General features: G+C 37.8%; 1 protein-coding gene across 1 annotated transcript in view; it reads left to right on the top strand.

The window, feature by feature from the left end:
• The window catches only part of THEMIS (thymocyte selection associated), an 80,181-nt gene that overhangs the window by 58,337 nt on the left and 2,068 nt on the right, over positions 1-19,776 (top strand). The window contains exon 5 of the mRNA XM_065734247.1: positions 12,242-12,386. Coding sequence (XP_065590319.1) covers positions 12,242-12,386 — 145 coding nt within the window. The remainder of the gene's footprint in view (positions 1-12,241; positions 12,387-19,776) is intronic.

Raw genomic sequence — 19,776 nt, forward strand, 5'->3', positions numbered from 1 at the left:
ACATGTTTGAACTACTTCCTGTTATTAAGAGTGAGAGACTTGTCTTACTTGTGCAAGCAATGGGGCTACAAATATTACCTCTCAAAACTGACATTAAGATTGATGACATAATAATCTCTTTCATAAAATTCTGTGAGCTTGCTTAGGGTCATCTTATTTTCCATCTCCTGACATAAAAGCATCTATAACAGAAAAAAACCATTCTGTCTGACCATCTGAATGTCAGAAGTTTCAGGAGAAAATTGCATTTTATTTTGAAAGTATGGTGGCTGAGTTGAAATGCAGGTGAATGATTAAATTCAATCAAAGATTGAAGGAGGCCAAATTTTATGCTGCAGAAATAAAAACTTCTTAAAATTCCCATGGTAATTCAGCAGACTGAGGAAACCAAATCTGTTGTATGTGAACTCGAGAGATGCACAGCTTTGCTCTCAGAACAAACTGAATAGTGCTTTCTTGTTAAGAAAAACTTCTAAGCATTGTCCTCTGAATGGTTATGAATCCAATCAGAGAATCTTCCATCTGATGTATATCTGTTGTCACTTCGACGAAGTCTTCTGAAGGCACGTGTAGATGTCTCAGCAGCTCAGAATTTAACAGCAGCATCCATAACAGCTGCAACAGTACTAAAAAATACGTCTATCTTCTTAGACTTGGTTAAAATGGGAATTAATTACTTCAATATTTCAGTCAGGACATGAAGATATTTACCATTTAGATTGTCCTCTTCACACTGGAACTTCGGGAAAAATGCTGAACAAACTGCCTAAGAAGCCTGGTTTACCACACTGGGGCTATATGCAAAATTCAGACAATGTTTCAAGAAGCTGACATATACAGAACAAAAATGAATGTGATTTGGGGAGAAACAGCGTCCAATTTCAGGACTGCCTAATCAGTAGTGTCATCTGTAGAATAATAGAACTAACAACTCAGGCATTACTGGGGTATGATTAGTTTTTAAGACAAAAGCATACTTTACATGACTAAAGTTTCATGCTCTCCTTTTGAGCTAGTGCACTCAATGGAAATATATGAGAATAAGCTATTCAGTGAGATTAATGAAATCCTGATTCTCCTATTTTTATCCCAACAACTATTATAGGTGGAATATCATTCTATAATGAATTGTCCTGTATTATAAAGAGAGAAGCGATGAAAGGAAACCTATTTGTCAAGTTTGCTGTCTGACTGAGAAAAAAATTCTGCCCTAAAGTTCTATAAATAACCTAAATATTTAAATACCTGAAAAGATTTTATCATAGATCTCTCTACATCCATCAAAAACCACCAAAGATATTGATTGCTGGAAAAGTATGATTCTCTTAATTACACTTGCAATGCATCAATATTTGCTTAATGGACTGCCCATATCCAATCTACCATAGCTGTAGTAAGATTATTGTCATCAATAAGTGGGCAACAGAGAAATTAGCTGCTCAGGACGTATGTCTGGGAGCATAACTACATATGTAAAACAGGTTGTGTCAACCAGCTGGTCAAAATTTGTTTGATTTGAACATGGTTTTGTCCATTTTGGGATTAGTGCTGGAAAGGCTCACCAGTAGACAAGGTTAATCCTGATGATGCCACCCACACGCATAAACAATAGATTGCCTCAGGAACTGAGAATGAAATAAAGATCTTTTGGTCCTTCCAGTAAGACTGACATTCCCCAAAGGCTAAGTGAGGTTGTTATCAAGGTCATCAAATACAGATTTCACATTCACCTGTACATGATTAACCCAGGCCATTTGTGTCATCTATAAATACTTGCATGTTCTGTATGTTACATCTACAAGATGAATTTCTTATACCTTCAGGTTTTTTTTTAACATCACTGGTGGTGTGTGGGAGCTGACCTGCATCATCTGACAGCTATGGGGTCTCTCTCATCTCACCACTGTGTTTTGAGGCAGGCAGTCTTTAATAATGAAGTGATTTAAGCTGAAAACTGGTTACAACTCAAAATTCCTCAGAGGGCTTTTTCCCTGCTTGCAAAAGACTGTGCCATGACTGACAGACTCCAGAATTCTACAGGCTGTGTGGAGGTTCAGCAGTATCATGAAGGCCCAAGATGGCAGTGTTCTACATTTATGAGCAGATATTTCCATGGCCCAGTTCTGTTTGCTCCTCTAAGCTTAAACTTAAGTTTAGGATCCTCATTAAGAGCAATAATACAATGGTTTGAATTACAGGAAAAATAATGACAATACAGCACACAACTCTAGCAGTGCACCTGAAATGCTGGAGTATCTCTTCATAGACCTCTTGAAGAGATCTTTGCTCTGAAACCCTGCATGGGTTGTCCCTTGCCTTTCCCACAGTCTGGGGGAGGGTATACACTCTATCTAACAAGATTCCACATTGTTTCCTTGATAGACATACTGTTCACTCAGCATACAATAAAAAATGTAGCATTCATAATAAGAAGAAGGAGGTGGGAAATTATTTGGAGTTTGATTTTCTGCTCCCTCTCTCAAATTTTCAAGTCAAAGTAAGGGACAGCACGTGCATTTATATTATTTCTACAGGAGTGTTCACACTGACAAAAATATCGTGCCTCTTATCTCCCAGTGTGAAATAACTTTGAGGAGTTGTGTTTTAAAAAAGGAACTACAGAACTTTTTTTCTCTTAACTGATTTTCTTCTCTTCCACACATAGTTTTTTACATTGTTTAGATTTAGACTGCTTAGTCCTTTCTCATCTGATTTAGATTCAGTTTCTGTGTGAAAGCCAGTATAATTTTAAGAGGCAATACTTGGAGAATTTTAGTTCACCTGAGCAGAAGCCATAAGTTAAGCCACAGTTTCATAGTACAGTCACAGGCTACATTTTTATGTTCATTTTTTAGTAGTATCCTAAATAAACAGAACACATTGAGAATGTGTAACTACCATCTCCAGAATAGTTCCTTTAGGAGCATCAAAAATATGTCAAGGATACCATCACATATGGTAGGAAACATATAATTGCCACATAACTGAGAGGAAGATGAGCCAAGAGAGCTCTGAGACCTCTGTAGGTTCAGCAGCAGCTCGCTTGTCCAGACGAAGGATGGTCTGTGGAGGAACGGAGGAGGCAGAAGTGGTCATTTTGCATTGCACACATTTTATTTTGGTACCAGAAACCACATTCTCTTGCAAGCCTTCTCTCCCCTTACCTTTTGTTCCCCACAGAGAAATGAAGAAATTCAAAATCCAAACTGCTAACAGCTCACTTTTTGTCAAAACAGTCTGAAATGTCCCTTATAAAGCTTTTATAAATACTCATACTACCAGGATTCAAACTTTCTTCCTGTTGAGAAGGAATCCAGCTCCTCCTTAGTATATTCTTCAACACTGACAATAATCTGAAATCCCAGTGACCTGGTCAGGTTTGGTAGCCACCAGTGTGCAGTTTAATGCAGTCATAAGCAAATTCCATGCTGCTCTTTGAAATTATGTCAGATGATAGAGAATAAATGAGGAAGACAAAAGAAAAAAAGGCAAAATACTTTCTTTCTGCCAAAGCATATTAGCTTCGTGTGGACAAGCTGAGATACTTATATACTTATCACACATATATGTATATGAGGAGATAAACCTTGGAGAGCTTTGAATCTTACAGAAATACCTGTTAGAATAGGAATGCATTTTACTAATAAAATAACCCATTTCTCCTTCACTCCTGCTGTTATGTTCCCCACTGTGGCCTGGAAACCAGATGATTTTGAAAAACAAGAAGCCTGATTCAGAACTCACATAGTACTGAGTAAATTGGGGGGTAATGCTTATGAACTGCATGAAGCAAGTCCAGATTTACATCCAGCTTCTAAGATCAGAATCCTCTCTGAAGTATTTAATTCCTACCAACGCGATGTCCTGCTGCTTCACTGAGGCTGCTGTCTGCCACGCACAGCGTTTTCTGTCATTCGGTAAGAGGAAGCACAGTGTGAGCCCTGCAGCTGGACCTGCAGACTAATGCTAGGAAGGGAAGCACAACAGCCAGAAACTTGAAAATGATTTATTTAAAAACTCTTGCTCTCCCTCCCCAGCCATCTCTGCAGTGCCACAATTACAGGAAATAGGGCAGGATACATTCAGACCAACGGGAGCCAGAACAAAGCTGGAAGTGGATCAGGAGTTCAAGGGGAGACAGGACAAATGCTTGGACCCGTTAAAGGTTACAAATAGACAAACCGCATCAAACTCAGGAAATTCCCTGAGCTGAAAATAGAGACTGAGCGAGCATTTGGAAGAAGCAGATAGTCGGGCTCTTACTCTTGCACAGCACCTGCTTATGATAATGATAAAGAGAAGATTTTGAGATATGTCTTGACATGGACTGGGGTGGTTAATATTTCATTTTGAATTGGCAGAGAAGACCCGAGGATTGAGGGGGAGGCAGCCAGGAGAACAGTGTGGTGAGGGGCTCCTTATTCGAGATTCTCTGTCAGGAGTTACAGGAAATTTTCTTCTTCTCATTTGGTTTCAGTTCAAATATTCCCACATTAAATTGAATTTGTCTTCAGCATTCAGATTTCACTCTGTTGAGTAGATTACATCTGCAGTTTGGCAGACCTGCAGATAATTAGCTCTCCTTGTAATTAAATTTCCAGTTAATGCCCCATTAAGATAAATGAGAAGAATTTGCATCTTCTCCTTAAGTGGTGATTTCACAAAATGCAACATTTCATAGACTTCGAGCAAACAAGCACTTCCACTTGCCAAGGTGAGATACAATTACAATATAGTAGCAGATCTTAATAATTTACATATTCAGATTATTATTTTTATTATTTTTTTTCCAAAACCTTTGGTGCTCAGTGGATGAGCTATCCTGGGGAAGAGCAGAGCCTGCCTGAGAGCTAAGAATCCTGAGCAGTGGGGTCTTGTTCTTGCTTCAGTTCACAGTCACTTTCTCATGCAATGAGTGTCATGAAAACCGGAATTTTCACAGGTGGCTGCTAAATGCCTTTCCTTGTGCAACCTGAGGCAGCTGGGGCCTGGTTTCTGCAGCTGAGCACTCAGCAGAATGGCTGAGAGCAACGGGCCTGGTGGGCAGTACTGCAGCACCAGAGGCATGGCTAGGAGTGGTTGTGCAGGACGGGGGCAGCAGGGAGACCTTGGCAACACCCACTAATTTTCTGAAGCTGTGTGGACAAGAGCATGATTTACATTGCTGGTATGTAAAACATGGGAAAAATATTACTTACCTTCCTCTGCACGATGCATTGAACAAAGGAAGTGCTGCTTCAGTCTAAATACTCAGAAAAAAAGATCCTTTGAGATGCAGGTGTATCTGAAATATGAATAGAATACAAATAGCATATACACTACCTAAAGAGGAAAAAACTGTCCTCTCTTGCTGCAAGACCCTGGGGAACCAGCTCTTTCCCCTTTGTGTGTTTTATGAGGAGGGGAGAATGAAGGGATGGAGCTGAGAGGACACGGTGCAGTTCTATATCTAGTGCTTGAACTATTGCTAAATATTTTTAAATGGTCTTCATGATTTGTATCACTAATTTCTGAAGGTATGTGCCCAGTGATTTTGTGTGGGCTAAATACGGCATTGTTTCAACCCAGATCACTCAAGGACGTCTTACATTGTTTTCTGTTCTCTTCTTGTATACAAATAGAGCAGGAAAAGAACGTCTGGGAAAAGAGACCAACAGTTCTAGTTACCCACAGACATAATAGATCCTTTGGTAGCAAATCTTCATTTAAAAATCCCTAGGGACATACTCTGTACCATTCGCAGACAGATTTTGGGAAAAGGAAAAGATTTCATTCAACAATAAATGGTTTGATGAATACTTTGAGCTCTGAATGAGTGCATGAAAGTTGTTGGATAAAGAACAAAAAGCTTCAGGCTCTGAAATTCTGGAGCAAGCGAAGAATTTTAGCAGAATGTAATAAAGACACATACTTGCAAGTTTTATTGACAATATGACACAAATGAATTGTAGCTAAATCAGCTGTAGATTATTTACCTGAATGTGGGAACTATCCTTAAAGAGCAGCAGTTTTTAGTTACCTTCTTAAAGCCATAAGAGATTTCCTTGGACAAATTGTGTGACATGCACATGGAGTGGCCCTTCTATAAAGGTTATCCTGCTGGCTGGACGCTTATTTTTCCCCCATTTGCTGCTGTTTCTCTTCCTAAATGACAGAATTGCAGGGGCTAGAAGGGACCTCAAGCAATCATTGAGTCTAGCACCCCCTGCTATTCAGGTAAGTGATCAAACCTCAGACTGTTTAGATAGCAGGCTTTGGCATTTCACTGCCCCAAGAGATGATCAACTTTGATGAGTATTTCCCTTCTGCCTAGTCCCAGTACAACTGTGAAATTTGTTTCGCGTGAGGTTTCAAACTCTGGGGAAGGGGTGGACCGGAGGGAGACATCTTCGTCAGGTGAAAGGTGATGTTCTAAGTGTTTAGCTGTTGTTTCACTGCTGAATTGTACAACCCTTGCAACGCAAGTTCTAGGCGCTGAGGCTGGGCATAAGGCAGGGAACACAGCCATCTAGCGGCTGCCGCCAGCACCCTCTTCGCGTGCGGGAAAATGATCCTCAAAACAGAAGAGTTTGTTCTGTTCTTACAGAAATGCAATTTCCTTCGCTGTTTAGTCACTATGCCATCGGAAGATTCATTCAAGCTCACAAATAAGCTGCGTGTTGAGCAAAGCTCAGCATGTTCTGCATGCTGAGCGTTCTTTGAAGACCATTCATTCTGATATGCTATCTCTTTTTGTTTCTTTAGAAAGGGATGTAGCTGTAGCGTGACTTACTGCTTTGTTTTGAGTTTGAAATCCTTATTCAAGCTTTGGGCAAAGATGCGCTAAAACTCTCTCCACTTTAAAGAAAATACTTATTTTTAAATATGCATTTTGAGCTCCATACCTACAGTAGCATCTGCCTGCAGTCTATCATCTCTGGAAAAATATGGCAATGTAAAATTAACTCTGATATTGTAAGCATATATGGAGAGTATCTCATACAGGAGAAACCTGCTAAGAATTTGAACCCTTATTAAAAGCAATAATAATAATTTATTCAAAGGTTCCATGGCCCTCCTAGGCAAAAAAGAGCTCATAAGCTATTGTGATTTTGTTCCTGTCTTTGAAAAGATATAACCTTGACCTCTTCTTTGGCAAAAACAGTTCATCTATAGTTTACAGTACTGTATGAGTTCTGCAGGCAAACAATAATTTTCTGAAGTATTCCTGTCCTGTGTATTAATGAGGTTAAATGGGGATCTTCTTTATTGCTCCTGGCTCTTCTCAAGCATCTTCTAACTAGCTCTTCTTTTCTACAGTCCATTGGACTGTGGAAAGTGAAGACTTGATGTCATGCACTAGAAGCAGTGCAGTGGAGAAGGCTGTTAAAATTTTTCTGTGTAAAACTGACCCTTGTCAGTACCCTTAGCCATAGGTATGCTCTGCCCTTGCAAAAATTACCTTGATCTGCAAGATAAGTTGCCTTGCCAGTGGATCATGTCAGAGGGCTACCTTGGGATACAAATGAATAATAATCTAAAGGTAATTGTTTCCTTTCAAGTCCTAACTGACTGTCATAATAATGCAAATTTCTTGAAGCATGTCAGCAGTTTTCACTTCTGCATTTCTATCATTTGAATTTGCACTACCCATCTGTTACACGGAAGTAACCCATTCCTGCTTCTATTCATATAGGGGATGAAATTTTGTTTTGTTTAACATTACTGTAAATCTGAATGGAATAAGTTTAAAGAAATGTCATTAGTCCAGATTACACACTCAATAACCAGGAAAGAGTTTGAATTTATGTTTCAAGAGGGCCTGCAGGTTTGAGAAAGCACTTATCCTGGTTCTGTATTGATACCACATGAGAGTCAAATTCTGTGATTCTTCTCTGATTCGCTACAGCTCTTTATTTTCCTTGTAGACTTCCATACAGTTATAATGAAGTCTGGAGAAATGTGATCCCTATTGATGCAGGTAGATTGTCAATATGCAGGATGCTCTGAAACTCATGAAATCTCCTCTATGTGTCAGCAGCTGTGACTACCTTGTCAGACTGATGTGCCCTTCTATATTTTTCTCTCATCATGTCTTTTAAACACACTTCGAAATACTGAAAGTTAAATTTTCAGCCTGGATTGGGCCTCCCCATGAATACTCTGTTGTAAGACTCTCTTGCAGAATATTAGTTTGTAGCTTATGCTGATAAATGGTCTTTTTTTTGTTTGAAAGGAGTGCAACATATTTAGACTGAAAAGCCATTTATCACACTTCCACTCTTTATTTCTTTCCTGCTGGCAAAGTGTACGTAGCAATTAAACATTTTATGAGTAAATATACCAGTGTGGTATATGCCAAAGCAAAGATATCTGACTAGAGCTTTGGCTTGAGTTTCTGAAGGCAGCAAAGTGTGCCTCTTCAAATTGTCTTTAAAGATTGCAGTAAAAGGTTTATGATCTGTATCTGCTAGCATGGGTGACTCATAATAAATGTACTCCAAAGGTGTAGTGCCTTGTCCATCACTGATTGCTCCAACAAATGAGTACTCCTCTTCACTAGAGTCATTTGTAATCATATAACAGCTTGACTTTCTGTCTGAAAAGGCACAGTTTTGTCAAACTGGTTTATGCTACTACATCTCTCACAGCATTTTCAGAGACTATGACAGCTGTTAGTTTCATATTTACTCCCACACTTTCCTGCACTTTAAACAAATGTTGCTTCTCATTCCTTACTCTGAATGTTCTAGATAATATTGAAGCTTTCTTTCCCCCTTTTTTTTAAAAAAAAAAAAAAGAGAACCAAAACAGTAATGTGTATTATAAACACATGTATTATTTTCTTTCTTTATAAACAGATCTATCTGCTTTTATTTCTTGTGTGCTTTAAGAGCTTCTCCTTCTGCTATTCTTTCTCAGAGGTTATACTGTTTTTGTTGGGCCACTCTTCCTTGTTTTCCTTGTCTTACTGAGAAGTTTTGACCAAATAGTGCTGTTGGCTGTACGTGTGGTATATGGACTGCCTCCAGTAGTTTTCTACCTTGAACCCTCCAGGGTTCTACCTTGCAAAGATGCAGAAATGTCAGGACCTTGTATATCATGGATTACAGTTCTTCTCATCTAAGAGGAAAGATACAACAGGCTATAGAGCTCCCCAGCCTGAAGAAGTGACTCAGGAGAGACATTATATATGTGAAAACCTGAATGCAGGGAGAAAGTGCACAGAGTATACAACAGCTGCACAGAATTATTTGGTAGGATGTTTTAAAGGAAAAAAGGAAAATGACACAATGCAGAAGTAAGCTCTGGAACTCCTTGGCACATGATGCTGATATCAGAATTGTAAATGAATTCAAAAAGCAATTGCACAAATTAATGGAAGAAATATTCTCAGGGACTATTAATAGCCTGAAATTCTAAAGGCAGATAAGAATTCAGCTTGGAGCTATGAGAAACAGCAGCTAACAATTGCAAGGGCAATTGGCATTTTTTTGGAGCTGTAGAAGGGCAAAGCATTTGTGTGTGTGTGCAGATGTCACTGCTTCTGGGGTGAGTAAAGAAAGGGGGAGCTGCCTTTTGAGGTGGATGCACACACATGTAACACATTATGCTCTTTAAGCAATCAAGGGAAATGAATTTGAACTGCTCTCTTTGAAATTCATTTTGCTACTTCAGTGTTTTCAATCCATACACCTTGGATAAATTCTGCACTTGTTTATAGCTTTTGCAGAATGCTGCAAGTTCTCTTACCAAAATGATACATCTCTGGTCTTTTAGTTCTCGCATGTGTGTGAGGCTCATCCTGTTTGATTTAACACCTCTTGTTTCCTGAGAGAGACTGTGCTATGCTACCTTACCTTTACAACCTTGTTTGTCCTCTGAGTTATTTATGGACAATGAATGAACCTCCATGTAGACTGTGCTGTTAAGCCTGCCTACTATTTAGATGATTGCTGTAAGACTTCATAATTTTTGTGCAGTTTAAAAAAGCTTCTTATCTCTGCTTGTCTCTAGTTAGCTGTTATCTGTAGCTCTATTAAGAATGTTAAAGTGATATCAGATTTCAGCATATAATGAAGTGACAGTCCAGTTCCTGTTATCCTGTTGATTCTTATGTGTTTGAGTTCTGCATATTTTAATTTATTTACAGTGTGCCCCAGGCAACTATTGTATCACAGTGTGTGGCTTTGTTGATAACTGATAAGATTAAGTACAGACTCCAGTTACACTCTTCCTAATGAGAGAATTTTTGTTTTGACACCAAAGCTTGTTCCTAAGTTATTTAAGGCAACATAAAAATAAATAATTTGAACATATTAATTCATTATTTTGATTACAAGGATTAATATGCCAAATAAGGATCTGACCAGAAATTAAGAGAATTTGAGATGTATTTTTAATATATGTTTTTATTATTATTTCTATAGTGTAAGGTTATTTAGTTTCCTGAAAACTGACTTTTTATTGAAAGCTTTCTGAGTGCCCATTATCCCCAATAACTCGAACAGTCTGCCAGTTTTTTCTCCAACTTTTCCAAGACCTTTCAATCCTGATAAATGGACATGAATGATACTCAGGGTAGGACAAGTTTTGTGACAGCCTTGAAATTTTTTTATTTAAGTATGTATTTTCCTTATGCAAAAGGTATTCAGTAAACGAGTGTGCTCACATTACCAGGGAGAGGCTGGCAATAAATATGTAGGCATATTTGGGTGTAGATGACTGGTCAAGAAAAGAACTGTAGATCAAAGAAAGGCCACACTCTGCTGGTGAAAGAACATCAAAGATCCCACAACACCAGCAAAGCTATTCCATATTTCACCAGATTAGTATTGTTTTAGTTCGAGCAGTTTCTTTCCATTGGGTTATTTTTCTTCTTTGCCATTAAGGGCTTTTTCTGATGCTTCCATCTTCTTAGAAAAATATTTCTCACCTTGTATTTCTTCTGTGAATTACATCACTTTTTCAAGCTTTGCTTAGTTTTAGATGCTCTTTTGCAATTGAGGAGAGTGCTAGCCAGCTCTGTACAGACTGTCTCATACACTTGCATCAAATACTGTAACTCAGTCAACCCCTGCAAATCAAGCTTTCGGTGTTAATTCAGAAAAGGGAGATAATTACACTGGGTTCTTCTAAATGAAAAAAAAAATAGTGTTTTCCACTTGTGTCCTGACTTGAGGTAAATTGTCCATGTATTTTACAGATTTTATCCTAAGTTGTAGTATGTTCTCTCAAACTTTGCGGTTACTGGTGACTTTCTTGTTGCTAGCTGGTGTCCTCTGCAGAAGGGGCAGATTATTATAAAAACTGGTTTCGTGATCTGCTTTCATAAACTGTGGGTTGATCCTGAAAAGATCAGACACCATTGCTGTGTAACTACTGTCAATTTTACCAGAGTAACATTATGTCTCTGAAAGAATGATTTTATCTTTGCTGAGGAAAATCTGCATGAGATTTTGAATGGAAAACCTGTACAAATTATCCAGAAAAATACAGGCATCCTGATATAGTGATTGCAACTGAACTGTAAGGATGCTGCAGGTACTCTATGGTTCAATGAAGATAAACTTCTTTGACACTTTTGACTCATACTTATACCGGTAAAATCTTCTATTTTAATAAATATTTATAAATAGATTACAGTTTAAAAAAAAGAGTTATGAAAATATATGTATCAAGCATGAAATTCAAGAGGTGAATCTTATTTTCTGCTGTTATAGCACTATAATTAATTACTATATATAATAAAATAATATATATAAATAATTAATGCCCTAATTGTTTATTCCTATCATCTTACTATCTCACCATGCTATGAATGCTACTGAATAAACAATTGAAATTTCAGACTTCATATGGATTTGTGATAAAATGTGTTTCAGAACTCATAACTCATTACATGAATAATCAATCCAGTAGAAGTACTTATTCAAACTCTACATCAGACAAAAGAGATGAGTAAACTTCCTCCTTGTGTTCATGCGAGTCCACACAATTAAAGAAAAGGGAGATATGTTTTAAAGATAATTTCATTATCTAGAGTACCTTCTAGTCATCTTATTTTGTGAAGTACTTGTCTCAAAGGCAAGAATTATGGTAAACGTGACTGATGATTTTCTTTGGCAAACAGAAGATTTGTGGGTAAACTTCAGAGAAGTGATCCAAAGAATGTTGCTCTTATCTGTTGCATCTCTGAAAGTACTCAGTCTGGAGCAAAGGTTTACATGTGAAGTCAATGTTTTCTTCTATCTAATTTCAGAATTTCTGTGTAGACACTATGAAGAAATTGTGCCCAAATCAAGACACTGATGTTTTGGTTAGTTGTCAGAATGATTTGGTGCATCGTGACAATGAGAAAGACGTGACTGGGAAAGCTACATTAGTGGAAAACCGTGTGATTAAAGGTTAGTAAAGACTTCTGGTTTGAGTTATATTATAACAAAGCTTAACCCCAGACTTGATGTATAACTTACATGCTGGATTATTTTTGTGATTTCATTTGGAATCTGTGCTTCACTCAGAAGTGATGAACATTTTTGCTCTTCCTCCATAAGTGCCGTAAGACAAATTCATCCAAGCTCTCAACAGCAGCATGATATTAAACTCTGTTTGACACTGTAACATGTGAATATTCAGTAGTTTTTAGAAACAGATTTGTGTGGAAAGATGCACTTTCTTTTTCCTTGGGCATCTATACCTCTTCTGTTATTAAAAAAAAATGTTAATTCCAGCAGGCATCATAGATAAGCAAGCATTTTATATTAAAGACATGAAGATATCTTCAACTTTTATATATATATATATATAGAAGAAAATATAAAATTGAGCAGATTACTTGTCTATTAATTGTTTTTTAAGGTCATTATTCGCTTGGATTTCAGAAGTACATTTAATAACTGGTTAGGCTTTCTACTTCTCTTTCAACTTTCTAAGTTGTCAGAACATGTTGAAGTTGAGAAGTCAGATGATATGAGGACAAATCCTGAAGGCTTTGAAGTAAAAATAAAAAACTCAGTTGATTTCATTAATCTGTCCGTCATGAGTTATATTTAAAAAATGAATGCATGACGTTAATTATAACACTGGCACATTTGGAAGACTAAGGCACAGATATTCATCCTCACAGCACTTGTTTACTGATAATTGTTATCAATATAAGAACTTCCCATAAAATTTTTTCTTTACTGTCTTCTCATTCATTGTACTAGTCTCCTAAAAAGGACTGCTTATCTATCTGCTTAACTATGCAAATGCAACATAAAAAACTTTTATATTTAAAAATTACTGTAGTGTATTGAATATTCAATGATCTGCAGTTCTGTGGATGTTGATTGTTTGGGAACAGTCTTTCTAACAGTGTTTATGTTTACAGCAGGGTGATTTGAAAGATAATCTCATATTTATTGTTTTGTGGCTTTGAAAAATCTCCCTGTAGGTTCCATTTTGTTACAACTTAACGATCTGATGATATTTTATAGTGGTAAATGGTGAAGCTTCCACACTGGCAACTATAGAGGATGGCATTCTCTGTTTAAACCCCAGTACAAAATTGTTACCCAGATGAGTTAATGATGTACTGGACTGCCTGCACATCACTGGGACTTGACTTTGACAACTGATGTCCATGCTGCAGGGATCAATTGAATCACTTCCATGGGCAGTCCAGACTCTGTGGGGTGAGGCAAGTGTGACTGAGATATTCATGGTTGATACAGAACCTTCTATTCTACTTCATCTCAACAAGGAGGAGACTTCACAGCCCATTTCTAAATCACAATGCAGTGCTCAGGTGTTTAATTTTTTCAGTCAATAAGACAGACTTGTCCTTTTTGTAGCTGTTCCTGTTTTGGAGCTTTTACTTATCATGTGATTCAGAAACACAGCAAAAACAAGGCATCATTGCTAACTGCCATCTGCCCTGGGTAGAGTCCACCTTCCTTCTCACTCTTCATTCATTCTGAGTTAGTAACATTACTCTTTTGTCCATCTCACCAAGTCTTATTTGTCCTTGATAAACTTTTACTCCAGAACTTCATTGTCTTTACTTTATGTAAGTCTCTTTTTCTTTGCCATTTGGGACCAAAACAACGTGAAGAATGACTGAGGTCCTTTGGCTTGTTCAGCCCAGAGCAGAGGAAGATGAAGGGAGACCTGATGGTGGCTGCAGCTCCTCACAGGGAGCTCTGCTCTCTGACGACTGTGACAGGATCTGAGGATGTGGCATGGAGCTGTGCCAAGGGAGGGTCAGGTTGGGGGTTAGAGAGAAGTTGTTCACCAGAAGGAAGTGGGTGGTCCTGGAACAGGCTGACCAGTGCAGTGGTCACAGTCCCAGGTGCTGGTGTTTGAGGTGCTCTTGGAAACCACTGCAAGACATAGGCTTTGAATTCTGGGTGGTCCTATATAGAGCCAGGAGTTGGAGCTGATGGGGTTGGGTCCCTTCCAACTCTGGATACTCTATGATTCTGTGATTCTAACTCTTTGTTTTTAAACCCAAAACAGTCTACTTGACAAGGAAGTTTTTCTAGTAACTTTTTCTAGTTGTTTCCTTTATTATTAGTAGTAGTATTATTATTATTATCTTCTTTTCAGTGTTCTCCCATTAAGATCCTAACCTTTGTGAAATCTGGGTTTTCATATATTACTCTTAATTTTTTTAGTTCTTCCTGATTCCGGAGGAAATACTTTTTTTGGATTTCAGATATCAGTCAGGCTCTTTTTCTTTTCCTGCCAATTCCTATCCCTAATTTTTGTTGTTTTCTATCAATTTTCCCAAGCTTACGGCTAGAGACCCATGCTTTGCAAATAATCCTAGTTGTACACTCAAGTGCATTAAAGAAACCATTGAAGTTAGAGATGCTGAAGCCTTTCTAGCTCCTGGTCCTGTAAAGATTTGCAGTACTAACTCCTTCCATCTGTTCTAGTTCTAAGCCAGGTTTCTGATTTCAAACCTCATAGATCGTATGTCTCTTGCTTTATCCCTCATGAATGATGCAGTCAATTAAATCTGAGCTCATTGTATAGACCATTAGATGAGGCCTAAGTTCAGATTAAGGCTAACCTCTGTTACTGAGGATTTTCAAACAAATCAATCATAGAATCATAAAATGGCTTGGGTTGGAAAGGACCCAAGGATCATCAAGTTCCAATTCCCCTGCCACAGGCAGGGCTACTAACCTCCAGATCTGGTACTAGACCAAGTTGCCCAGGGCCCCATCCAACCTGGTCTTGAACACCCCCAGGCACAGAGCAACCACAGTCTCTCTGGTCAGTCTGTGTCAGCACCACACCACCCTCTCTGTAAAGAACATTTCCCCTGACATCCATTCTAAATCTTCCCTCCTTGAGCTTAAGATCGTTGCCCATTTTCCTTTCAACTTCTCAGTACCTCTTTTTAGCACACACACAGAAAATCAAGAAACAGTATCATAAAGCTTTTTCTGGAAGACTACAAAACCTCTTCTTGTTTAACTGCCTTGGAGCACAGCCCTGAACATTCTTTGCCTATCTTTGAGTATACCGTGAGTTAAAAGTTGGAAATAGGTAGATTTAATATGATAGAACAAAGAGTAATGATAGATTGTACGCTGACATATTCAGATCAAAGCTGGAGGTTTTTCTCAAAGCTGTGTGTTAGTGAAGTCCAAGTTATTGAGCTTAATTCAAAGTTAACTGCAAAATTATACAGGAGATTTGATTAGAAGATAAAGCAGTTCTTCCTGACCAGTCAAGGGATTCCCAGGAGTCCACTGTTGCGTGCAGCAAGCTTGCCTGTTCCAGAGTGTATTCTGCTCTGTTAATTCAGAGGATAATGGATTAGAAAATATGTCAAGACTAACAACACAGACACACTCCTGTGGGTTTTGAGTGGGAGGAAATGTACCATTCACTGACTAATCTTTAAACTTCTACTTGTGAATGTTAAGCCAACCTCCAAAGCACCAACCCGTTTCAAATTCCTAATACGGATATTGAATCCATGCTCTCTCTCTCTCTCTCTCTCTCTCTCTCTCTCTCTCTCTCTCTCTCTCTCTCAAAAACATCAACAAAAACCACAGTTATAGACGGAACTGCTATTTCTTATCAAAGGCTTGGCAGTTCTGGAAAGAAAGGCAACATGGTTCTCTTTCAGCATTAACACCTTTATTGTATTTCTTTCCAAAGTTCATATCAGTAAAGATAGTTTTTCTTGTCTTTGTTTCATTATTTTTCTACTGTTTCAACAAAATCTGAATTGACCACTAAATATAATATCTTATTTTCTTACGTTTGACTGAATTTGAATTCATTAAAAATAGTAGTGATTTTGCAGTCATAACTGTCATCTGAAGCTTGCTGTATTGGTATGTTTTGCTTTAATATTGAAATTTCTGCTAACTGGAGTTTCTAAAATATTGTCTTTTTAATTTATTTTTATTTTTATTATTTTGTATAGATATCTGGACACTTTAGGGAAGATATTGGGATATTCTGACTTTAAACACTTGATTTAGGGAGGCTGTGGACTGGGGGAAAAAAGAAGGGGCCTTCTTATTGCAATTCAAGGAGCTCAAAAATGTATACCACCTTTGGCAATGAAGATGGTTTAAGAAATTTCTGCCCCTATTCTTGATGTTTTAACATTTAGGGCAATACATTTGGTTATAGAGCTGTACTCAGCAAAACACTGAAATGAATGGAACATGGTAATTTCAAAAGCCTTAAGCAAAGTGAAGAGTTTTGAATTAAATTTAAAATGTTCTTACTTCGGCAGTGTCACAGGAAGATACACTAGTGTTCAGAAATTATCCACAGTGATAAGCAATGTGAGTTAGGAATCCTATACTGTATATATGAATGACAACTCTCTCCTTTTACTTCCATGTTTGATAAGGGCAAAATTGTTATTACCTTTTTTGTCTCCTTTGGTCCTGTAATTATCTTTAAAACAAAAACTGTATTATTTTTTTCTTTATTTTTGCGGTCATAAAAAAACCTTATTTCTTGTTGATGTATCTTCATAGATAAGCTAACAAAAAATGTTAAGAAGATGAAATAAAATAAGCAGACTACTTCTCTTAGTAGGATTACATGTACACTTTGGAAGATTATACTTATTTTTAGTTTTATTCTTAGCTGGTATCCAGGTTCTACAATGGGGGACAGAAAGCATGGGCTCTGATTCCTTTATGTATTTCACTTGTTTATTAGATTTGACTGTGCTTAGTTGCAATAAAAATCAGAATATCTGGGTAGGAGCACGTAGAAATCATTACATGGGGAAGGTGTTGCAGGGTTACATGCAGGGAACTAAAGAGGACTTCGTATGAGTCACCCCTCCCACTTTCAGTCTGTGCATGGTTCGGTGGTGCTTCTTCAGCTAGGTGGTGGTGCTTCTTTCAGAGTATGCTCAGAGTGGACATCAAGATTCCTCACCAGAAGATGGTAAGGTACTAGAACAGAATCCTCTGGGTAGTGGCTATGGCACTGAGCTTGCTGGAGTTCAAGAAGCATCTGGACAAAATGCTCAGACATGTGGATTGTTTTTTGGTGGCACTGTATGGAACCAGGAATTGGAACTGATTATCCTTGTGAGTCCCTTCCAACTCAGGATATTCTATGGTTCTTCCCTAGGTGGATGATTGTATGCAGAGCAGCAGATGGGAGTGAGGTGGGGACATGGTGCTACATAGAGCCTTTCTCCATAGCCTCCTGCAATGACATATGATGGGACCTGGAATATGAAACTCCTTGAAGTCTATGACAAATGTTTTCACCTGTGAGAGTTATTGATATACTGACAACAGAAAGTAGAGACTGAAAGGGTTCCATAAAACCATCAAGATAGACTAGAAAAAAGTGGTAAAGAAAAGTTAGAAGTAAAAGGACAGTGAAAGAAGTCACCAGTTTTTCGTATCTTTCAGGAAATTCAGATTTCTTTAAGAAATTGAATTCAAAATTAAACTGTCCCAAACAATGGGTTAGTACACTCCCTACAGAGATAAATTTTAACTATACATGGGTTTTAACCCTACAGTACATATGAAATATTTTTATTGTTTCTTTTAACAGTTTTTAAATACAGTATATATCATCACTAGAAGGAATGGTTGATGGATACCAGCCCAGGAAGTAGTCCATTCATTTTACTGGTTCTTATTCTACTCAGTGTCTTCCAGTAGCACTCCCTAAGGAATTAACTCTCACTAGCACTGAAGAGCATCAGTACCAGGCCCACCACAAATAAAACATTACTGTTATTAAAAAAATACTTTGACTTATGCATACGCTCTTCAGTTCTGTGCTTTTGCACTGAAGTGATGCTCAGAAATAAGGATGTTGTTCCTACCTTGTTTAGTTCACAATATTATCATGCATAATAATTCATAACTATTGTTTTCAAGTAAGGCATACCTATAAGTGCTAAATGTTATTAATGTGGCAGAATGTTAATTTATGTAGCATAAATCCTAAGCTAAATTATTTACCGCAGCTATAAAACTCTATTATGGTCATGGCCAGGGGTGTTTACTTGTGCAACCTTTTATATACATGAACTGGGGTTTCTAGCACTGGTTGCCTTCCAGCAATGATGATGATGGGTTACTTTTGTTGCCTGCATTTTGAATGAGTGTAGAATAGAGAGTTATGACAACTGTTTGTGACCTTGAAGTCTGTGAAAGAAAAGCTAGCATATTCAGGAGAAAAAAAAATCCTACCCACTTGAGGATATGAATGAGACAAATGGAAATTTTTAGTCTGCAGAGCATTCCCTTTCCACTATAAAGGCAAACATAATTATACAAATTGTTCCAGGAAGAGCAGAGTTAATGAAATTTGGTTTAATAAAGATTCAGGTCTGTTGTCCCCTGCTGCTTCTTTCCCTCCTTTCCTGATAATAACCAAAACTCTCCTTATGGTACTCCTATTATATGAAAAAGGGCAGGTTTGGAGCTATGCGTGTGTTGAATGGCCAACAAATACACACATGCTGATTTATCCTTCTGTTTGCTGCCAAATGGAGAGTGTAGCAGCTGTGTTCTGCGTGCCTTTCTTTCAACAGAGGAACTAATTCAACTTTCTCTTTTATAACCATCCTGTGACTTCTTCCTCCTTTTCAAATTTGACTGAAATTGGCAAACAAAAACTTTAAAAAGTACCATAGAGATTGGCAGATGAATGGATAGACAGTGTGATGACACAAGCCTTGTTTTATTCGCAGGCTAAGGTGGTATATCTGATTCAGTAATTCATTGTTGAGGCTAATGGTTTTGGGTTTTTTTTTTTCAAGTAGGGAAGAAAATTGCATTGATTTCACTGTTCAGAATCCCCTTGGGATCATTCAGCTTGTCCCATTCATTGCTTAATGCTTTATTGAATTGTAAATATATACATGTCAGAAGGCATCCTACTCTTGTTTGAGACTGGAGACAACTGTGATTTACTCTGGCCTGATGACATTAATTTCCTTTTCTCCTTGAGCTGCCTTGTTTAGAAGCATATAATTTTGCTTTTCTGTGTTTGGGAAAGAAGAAAGTCTAGCTATGCCATCCATGTGCTACCTGCACTTTATATCCGTATTAGCAAGTCTAAGTGCACAAACAAGATTTTCCTTGCTGAATCACAAGGATTAGCTTATTCCTTCAGTGCCCATTTTATTCATCAGTTTACTTCTATTGCTGACAAGCACAGCCAACCTGAAAATGAACCACAAACCTGGAAATGTTTGTTAAGAAGATAGTGGCCACTTGTGTGAGTGCCAAGAGTGAGATCTCCATTATATTTCTCATCATAGGGTGGATTTCTTTCTCTTTGGAT

This window comes from Cyrtonyx montezumae, unplaced genomic scaffold, assembly GCF_038088225.1.
Source record: "Cyrtonyx montezumae isolate F1298 unplaced genomic scaffold, pur_monq_1.0 scaffold_0, whole genome shotgun sequence".
Lineage (NCBI taxonomy): Eukaryota > Metazoa > Chordata > Aves > Galliformes > Odontophoridae > Cyrtonyx > Cyrtonyx montezumae.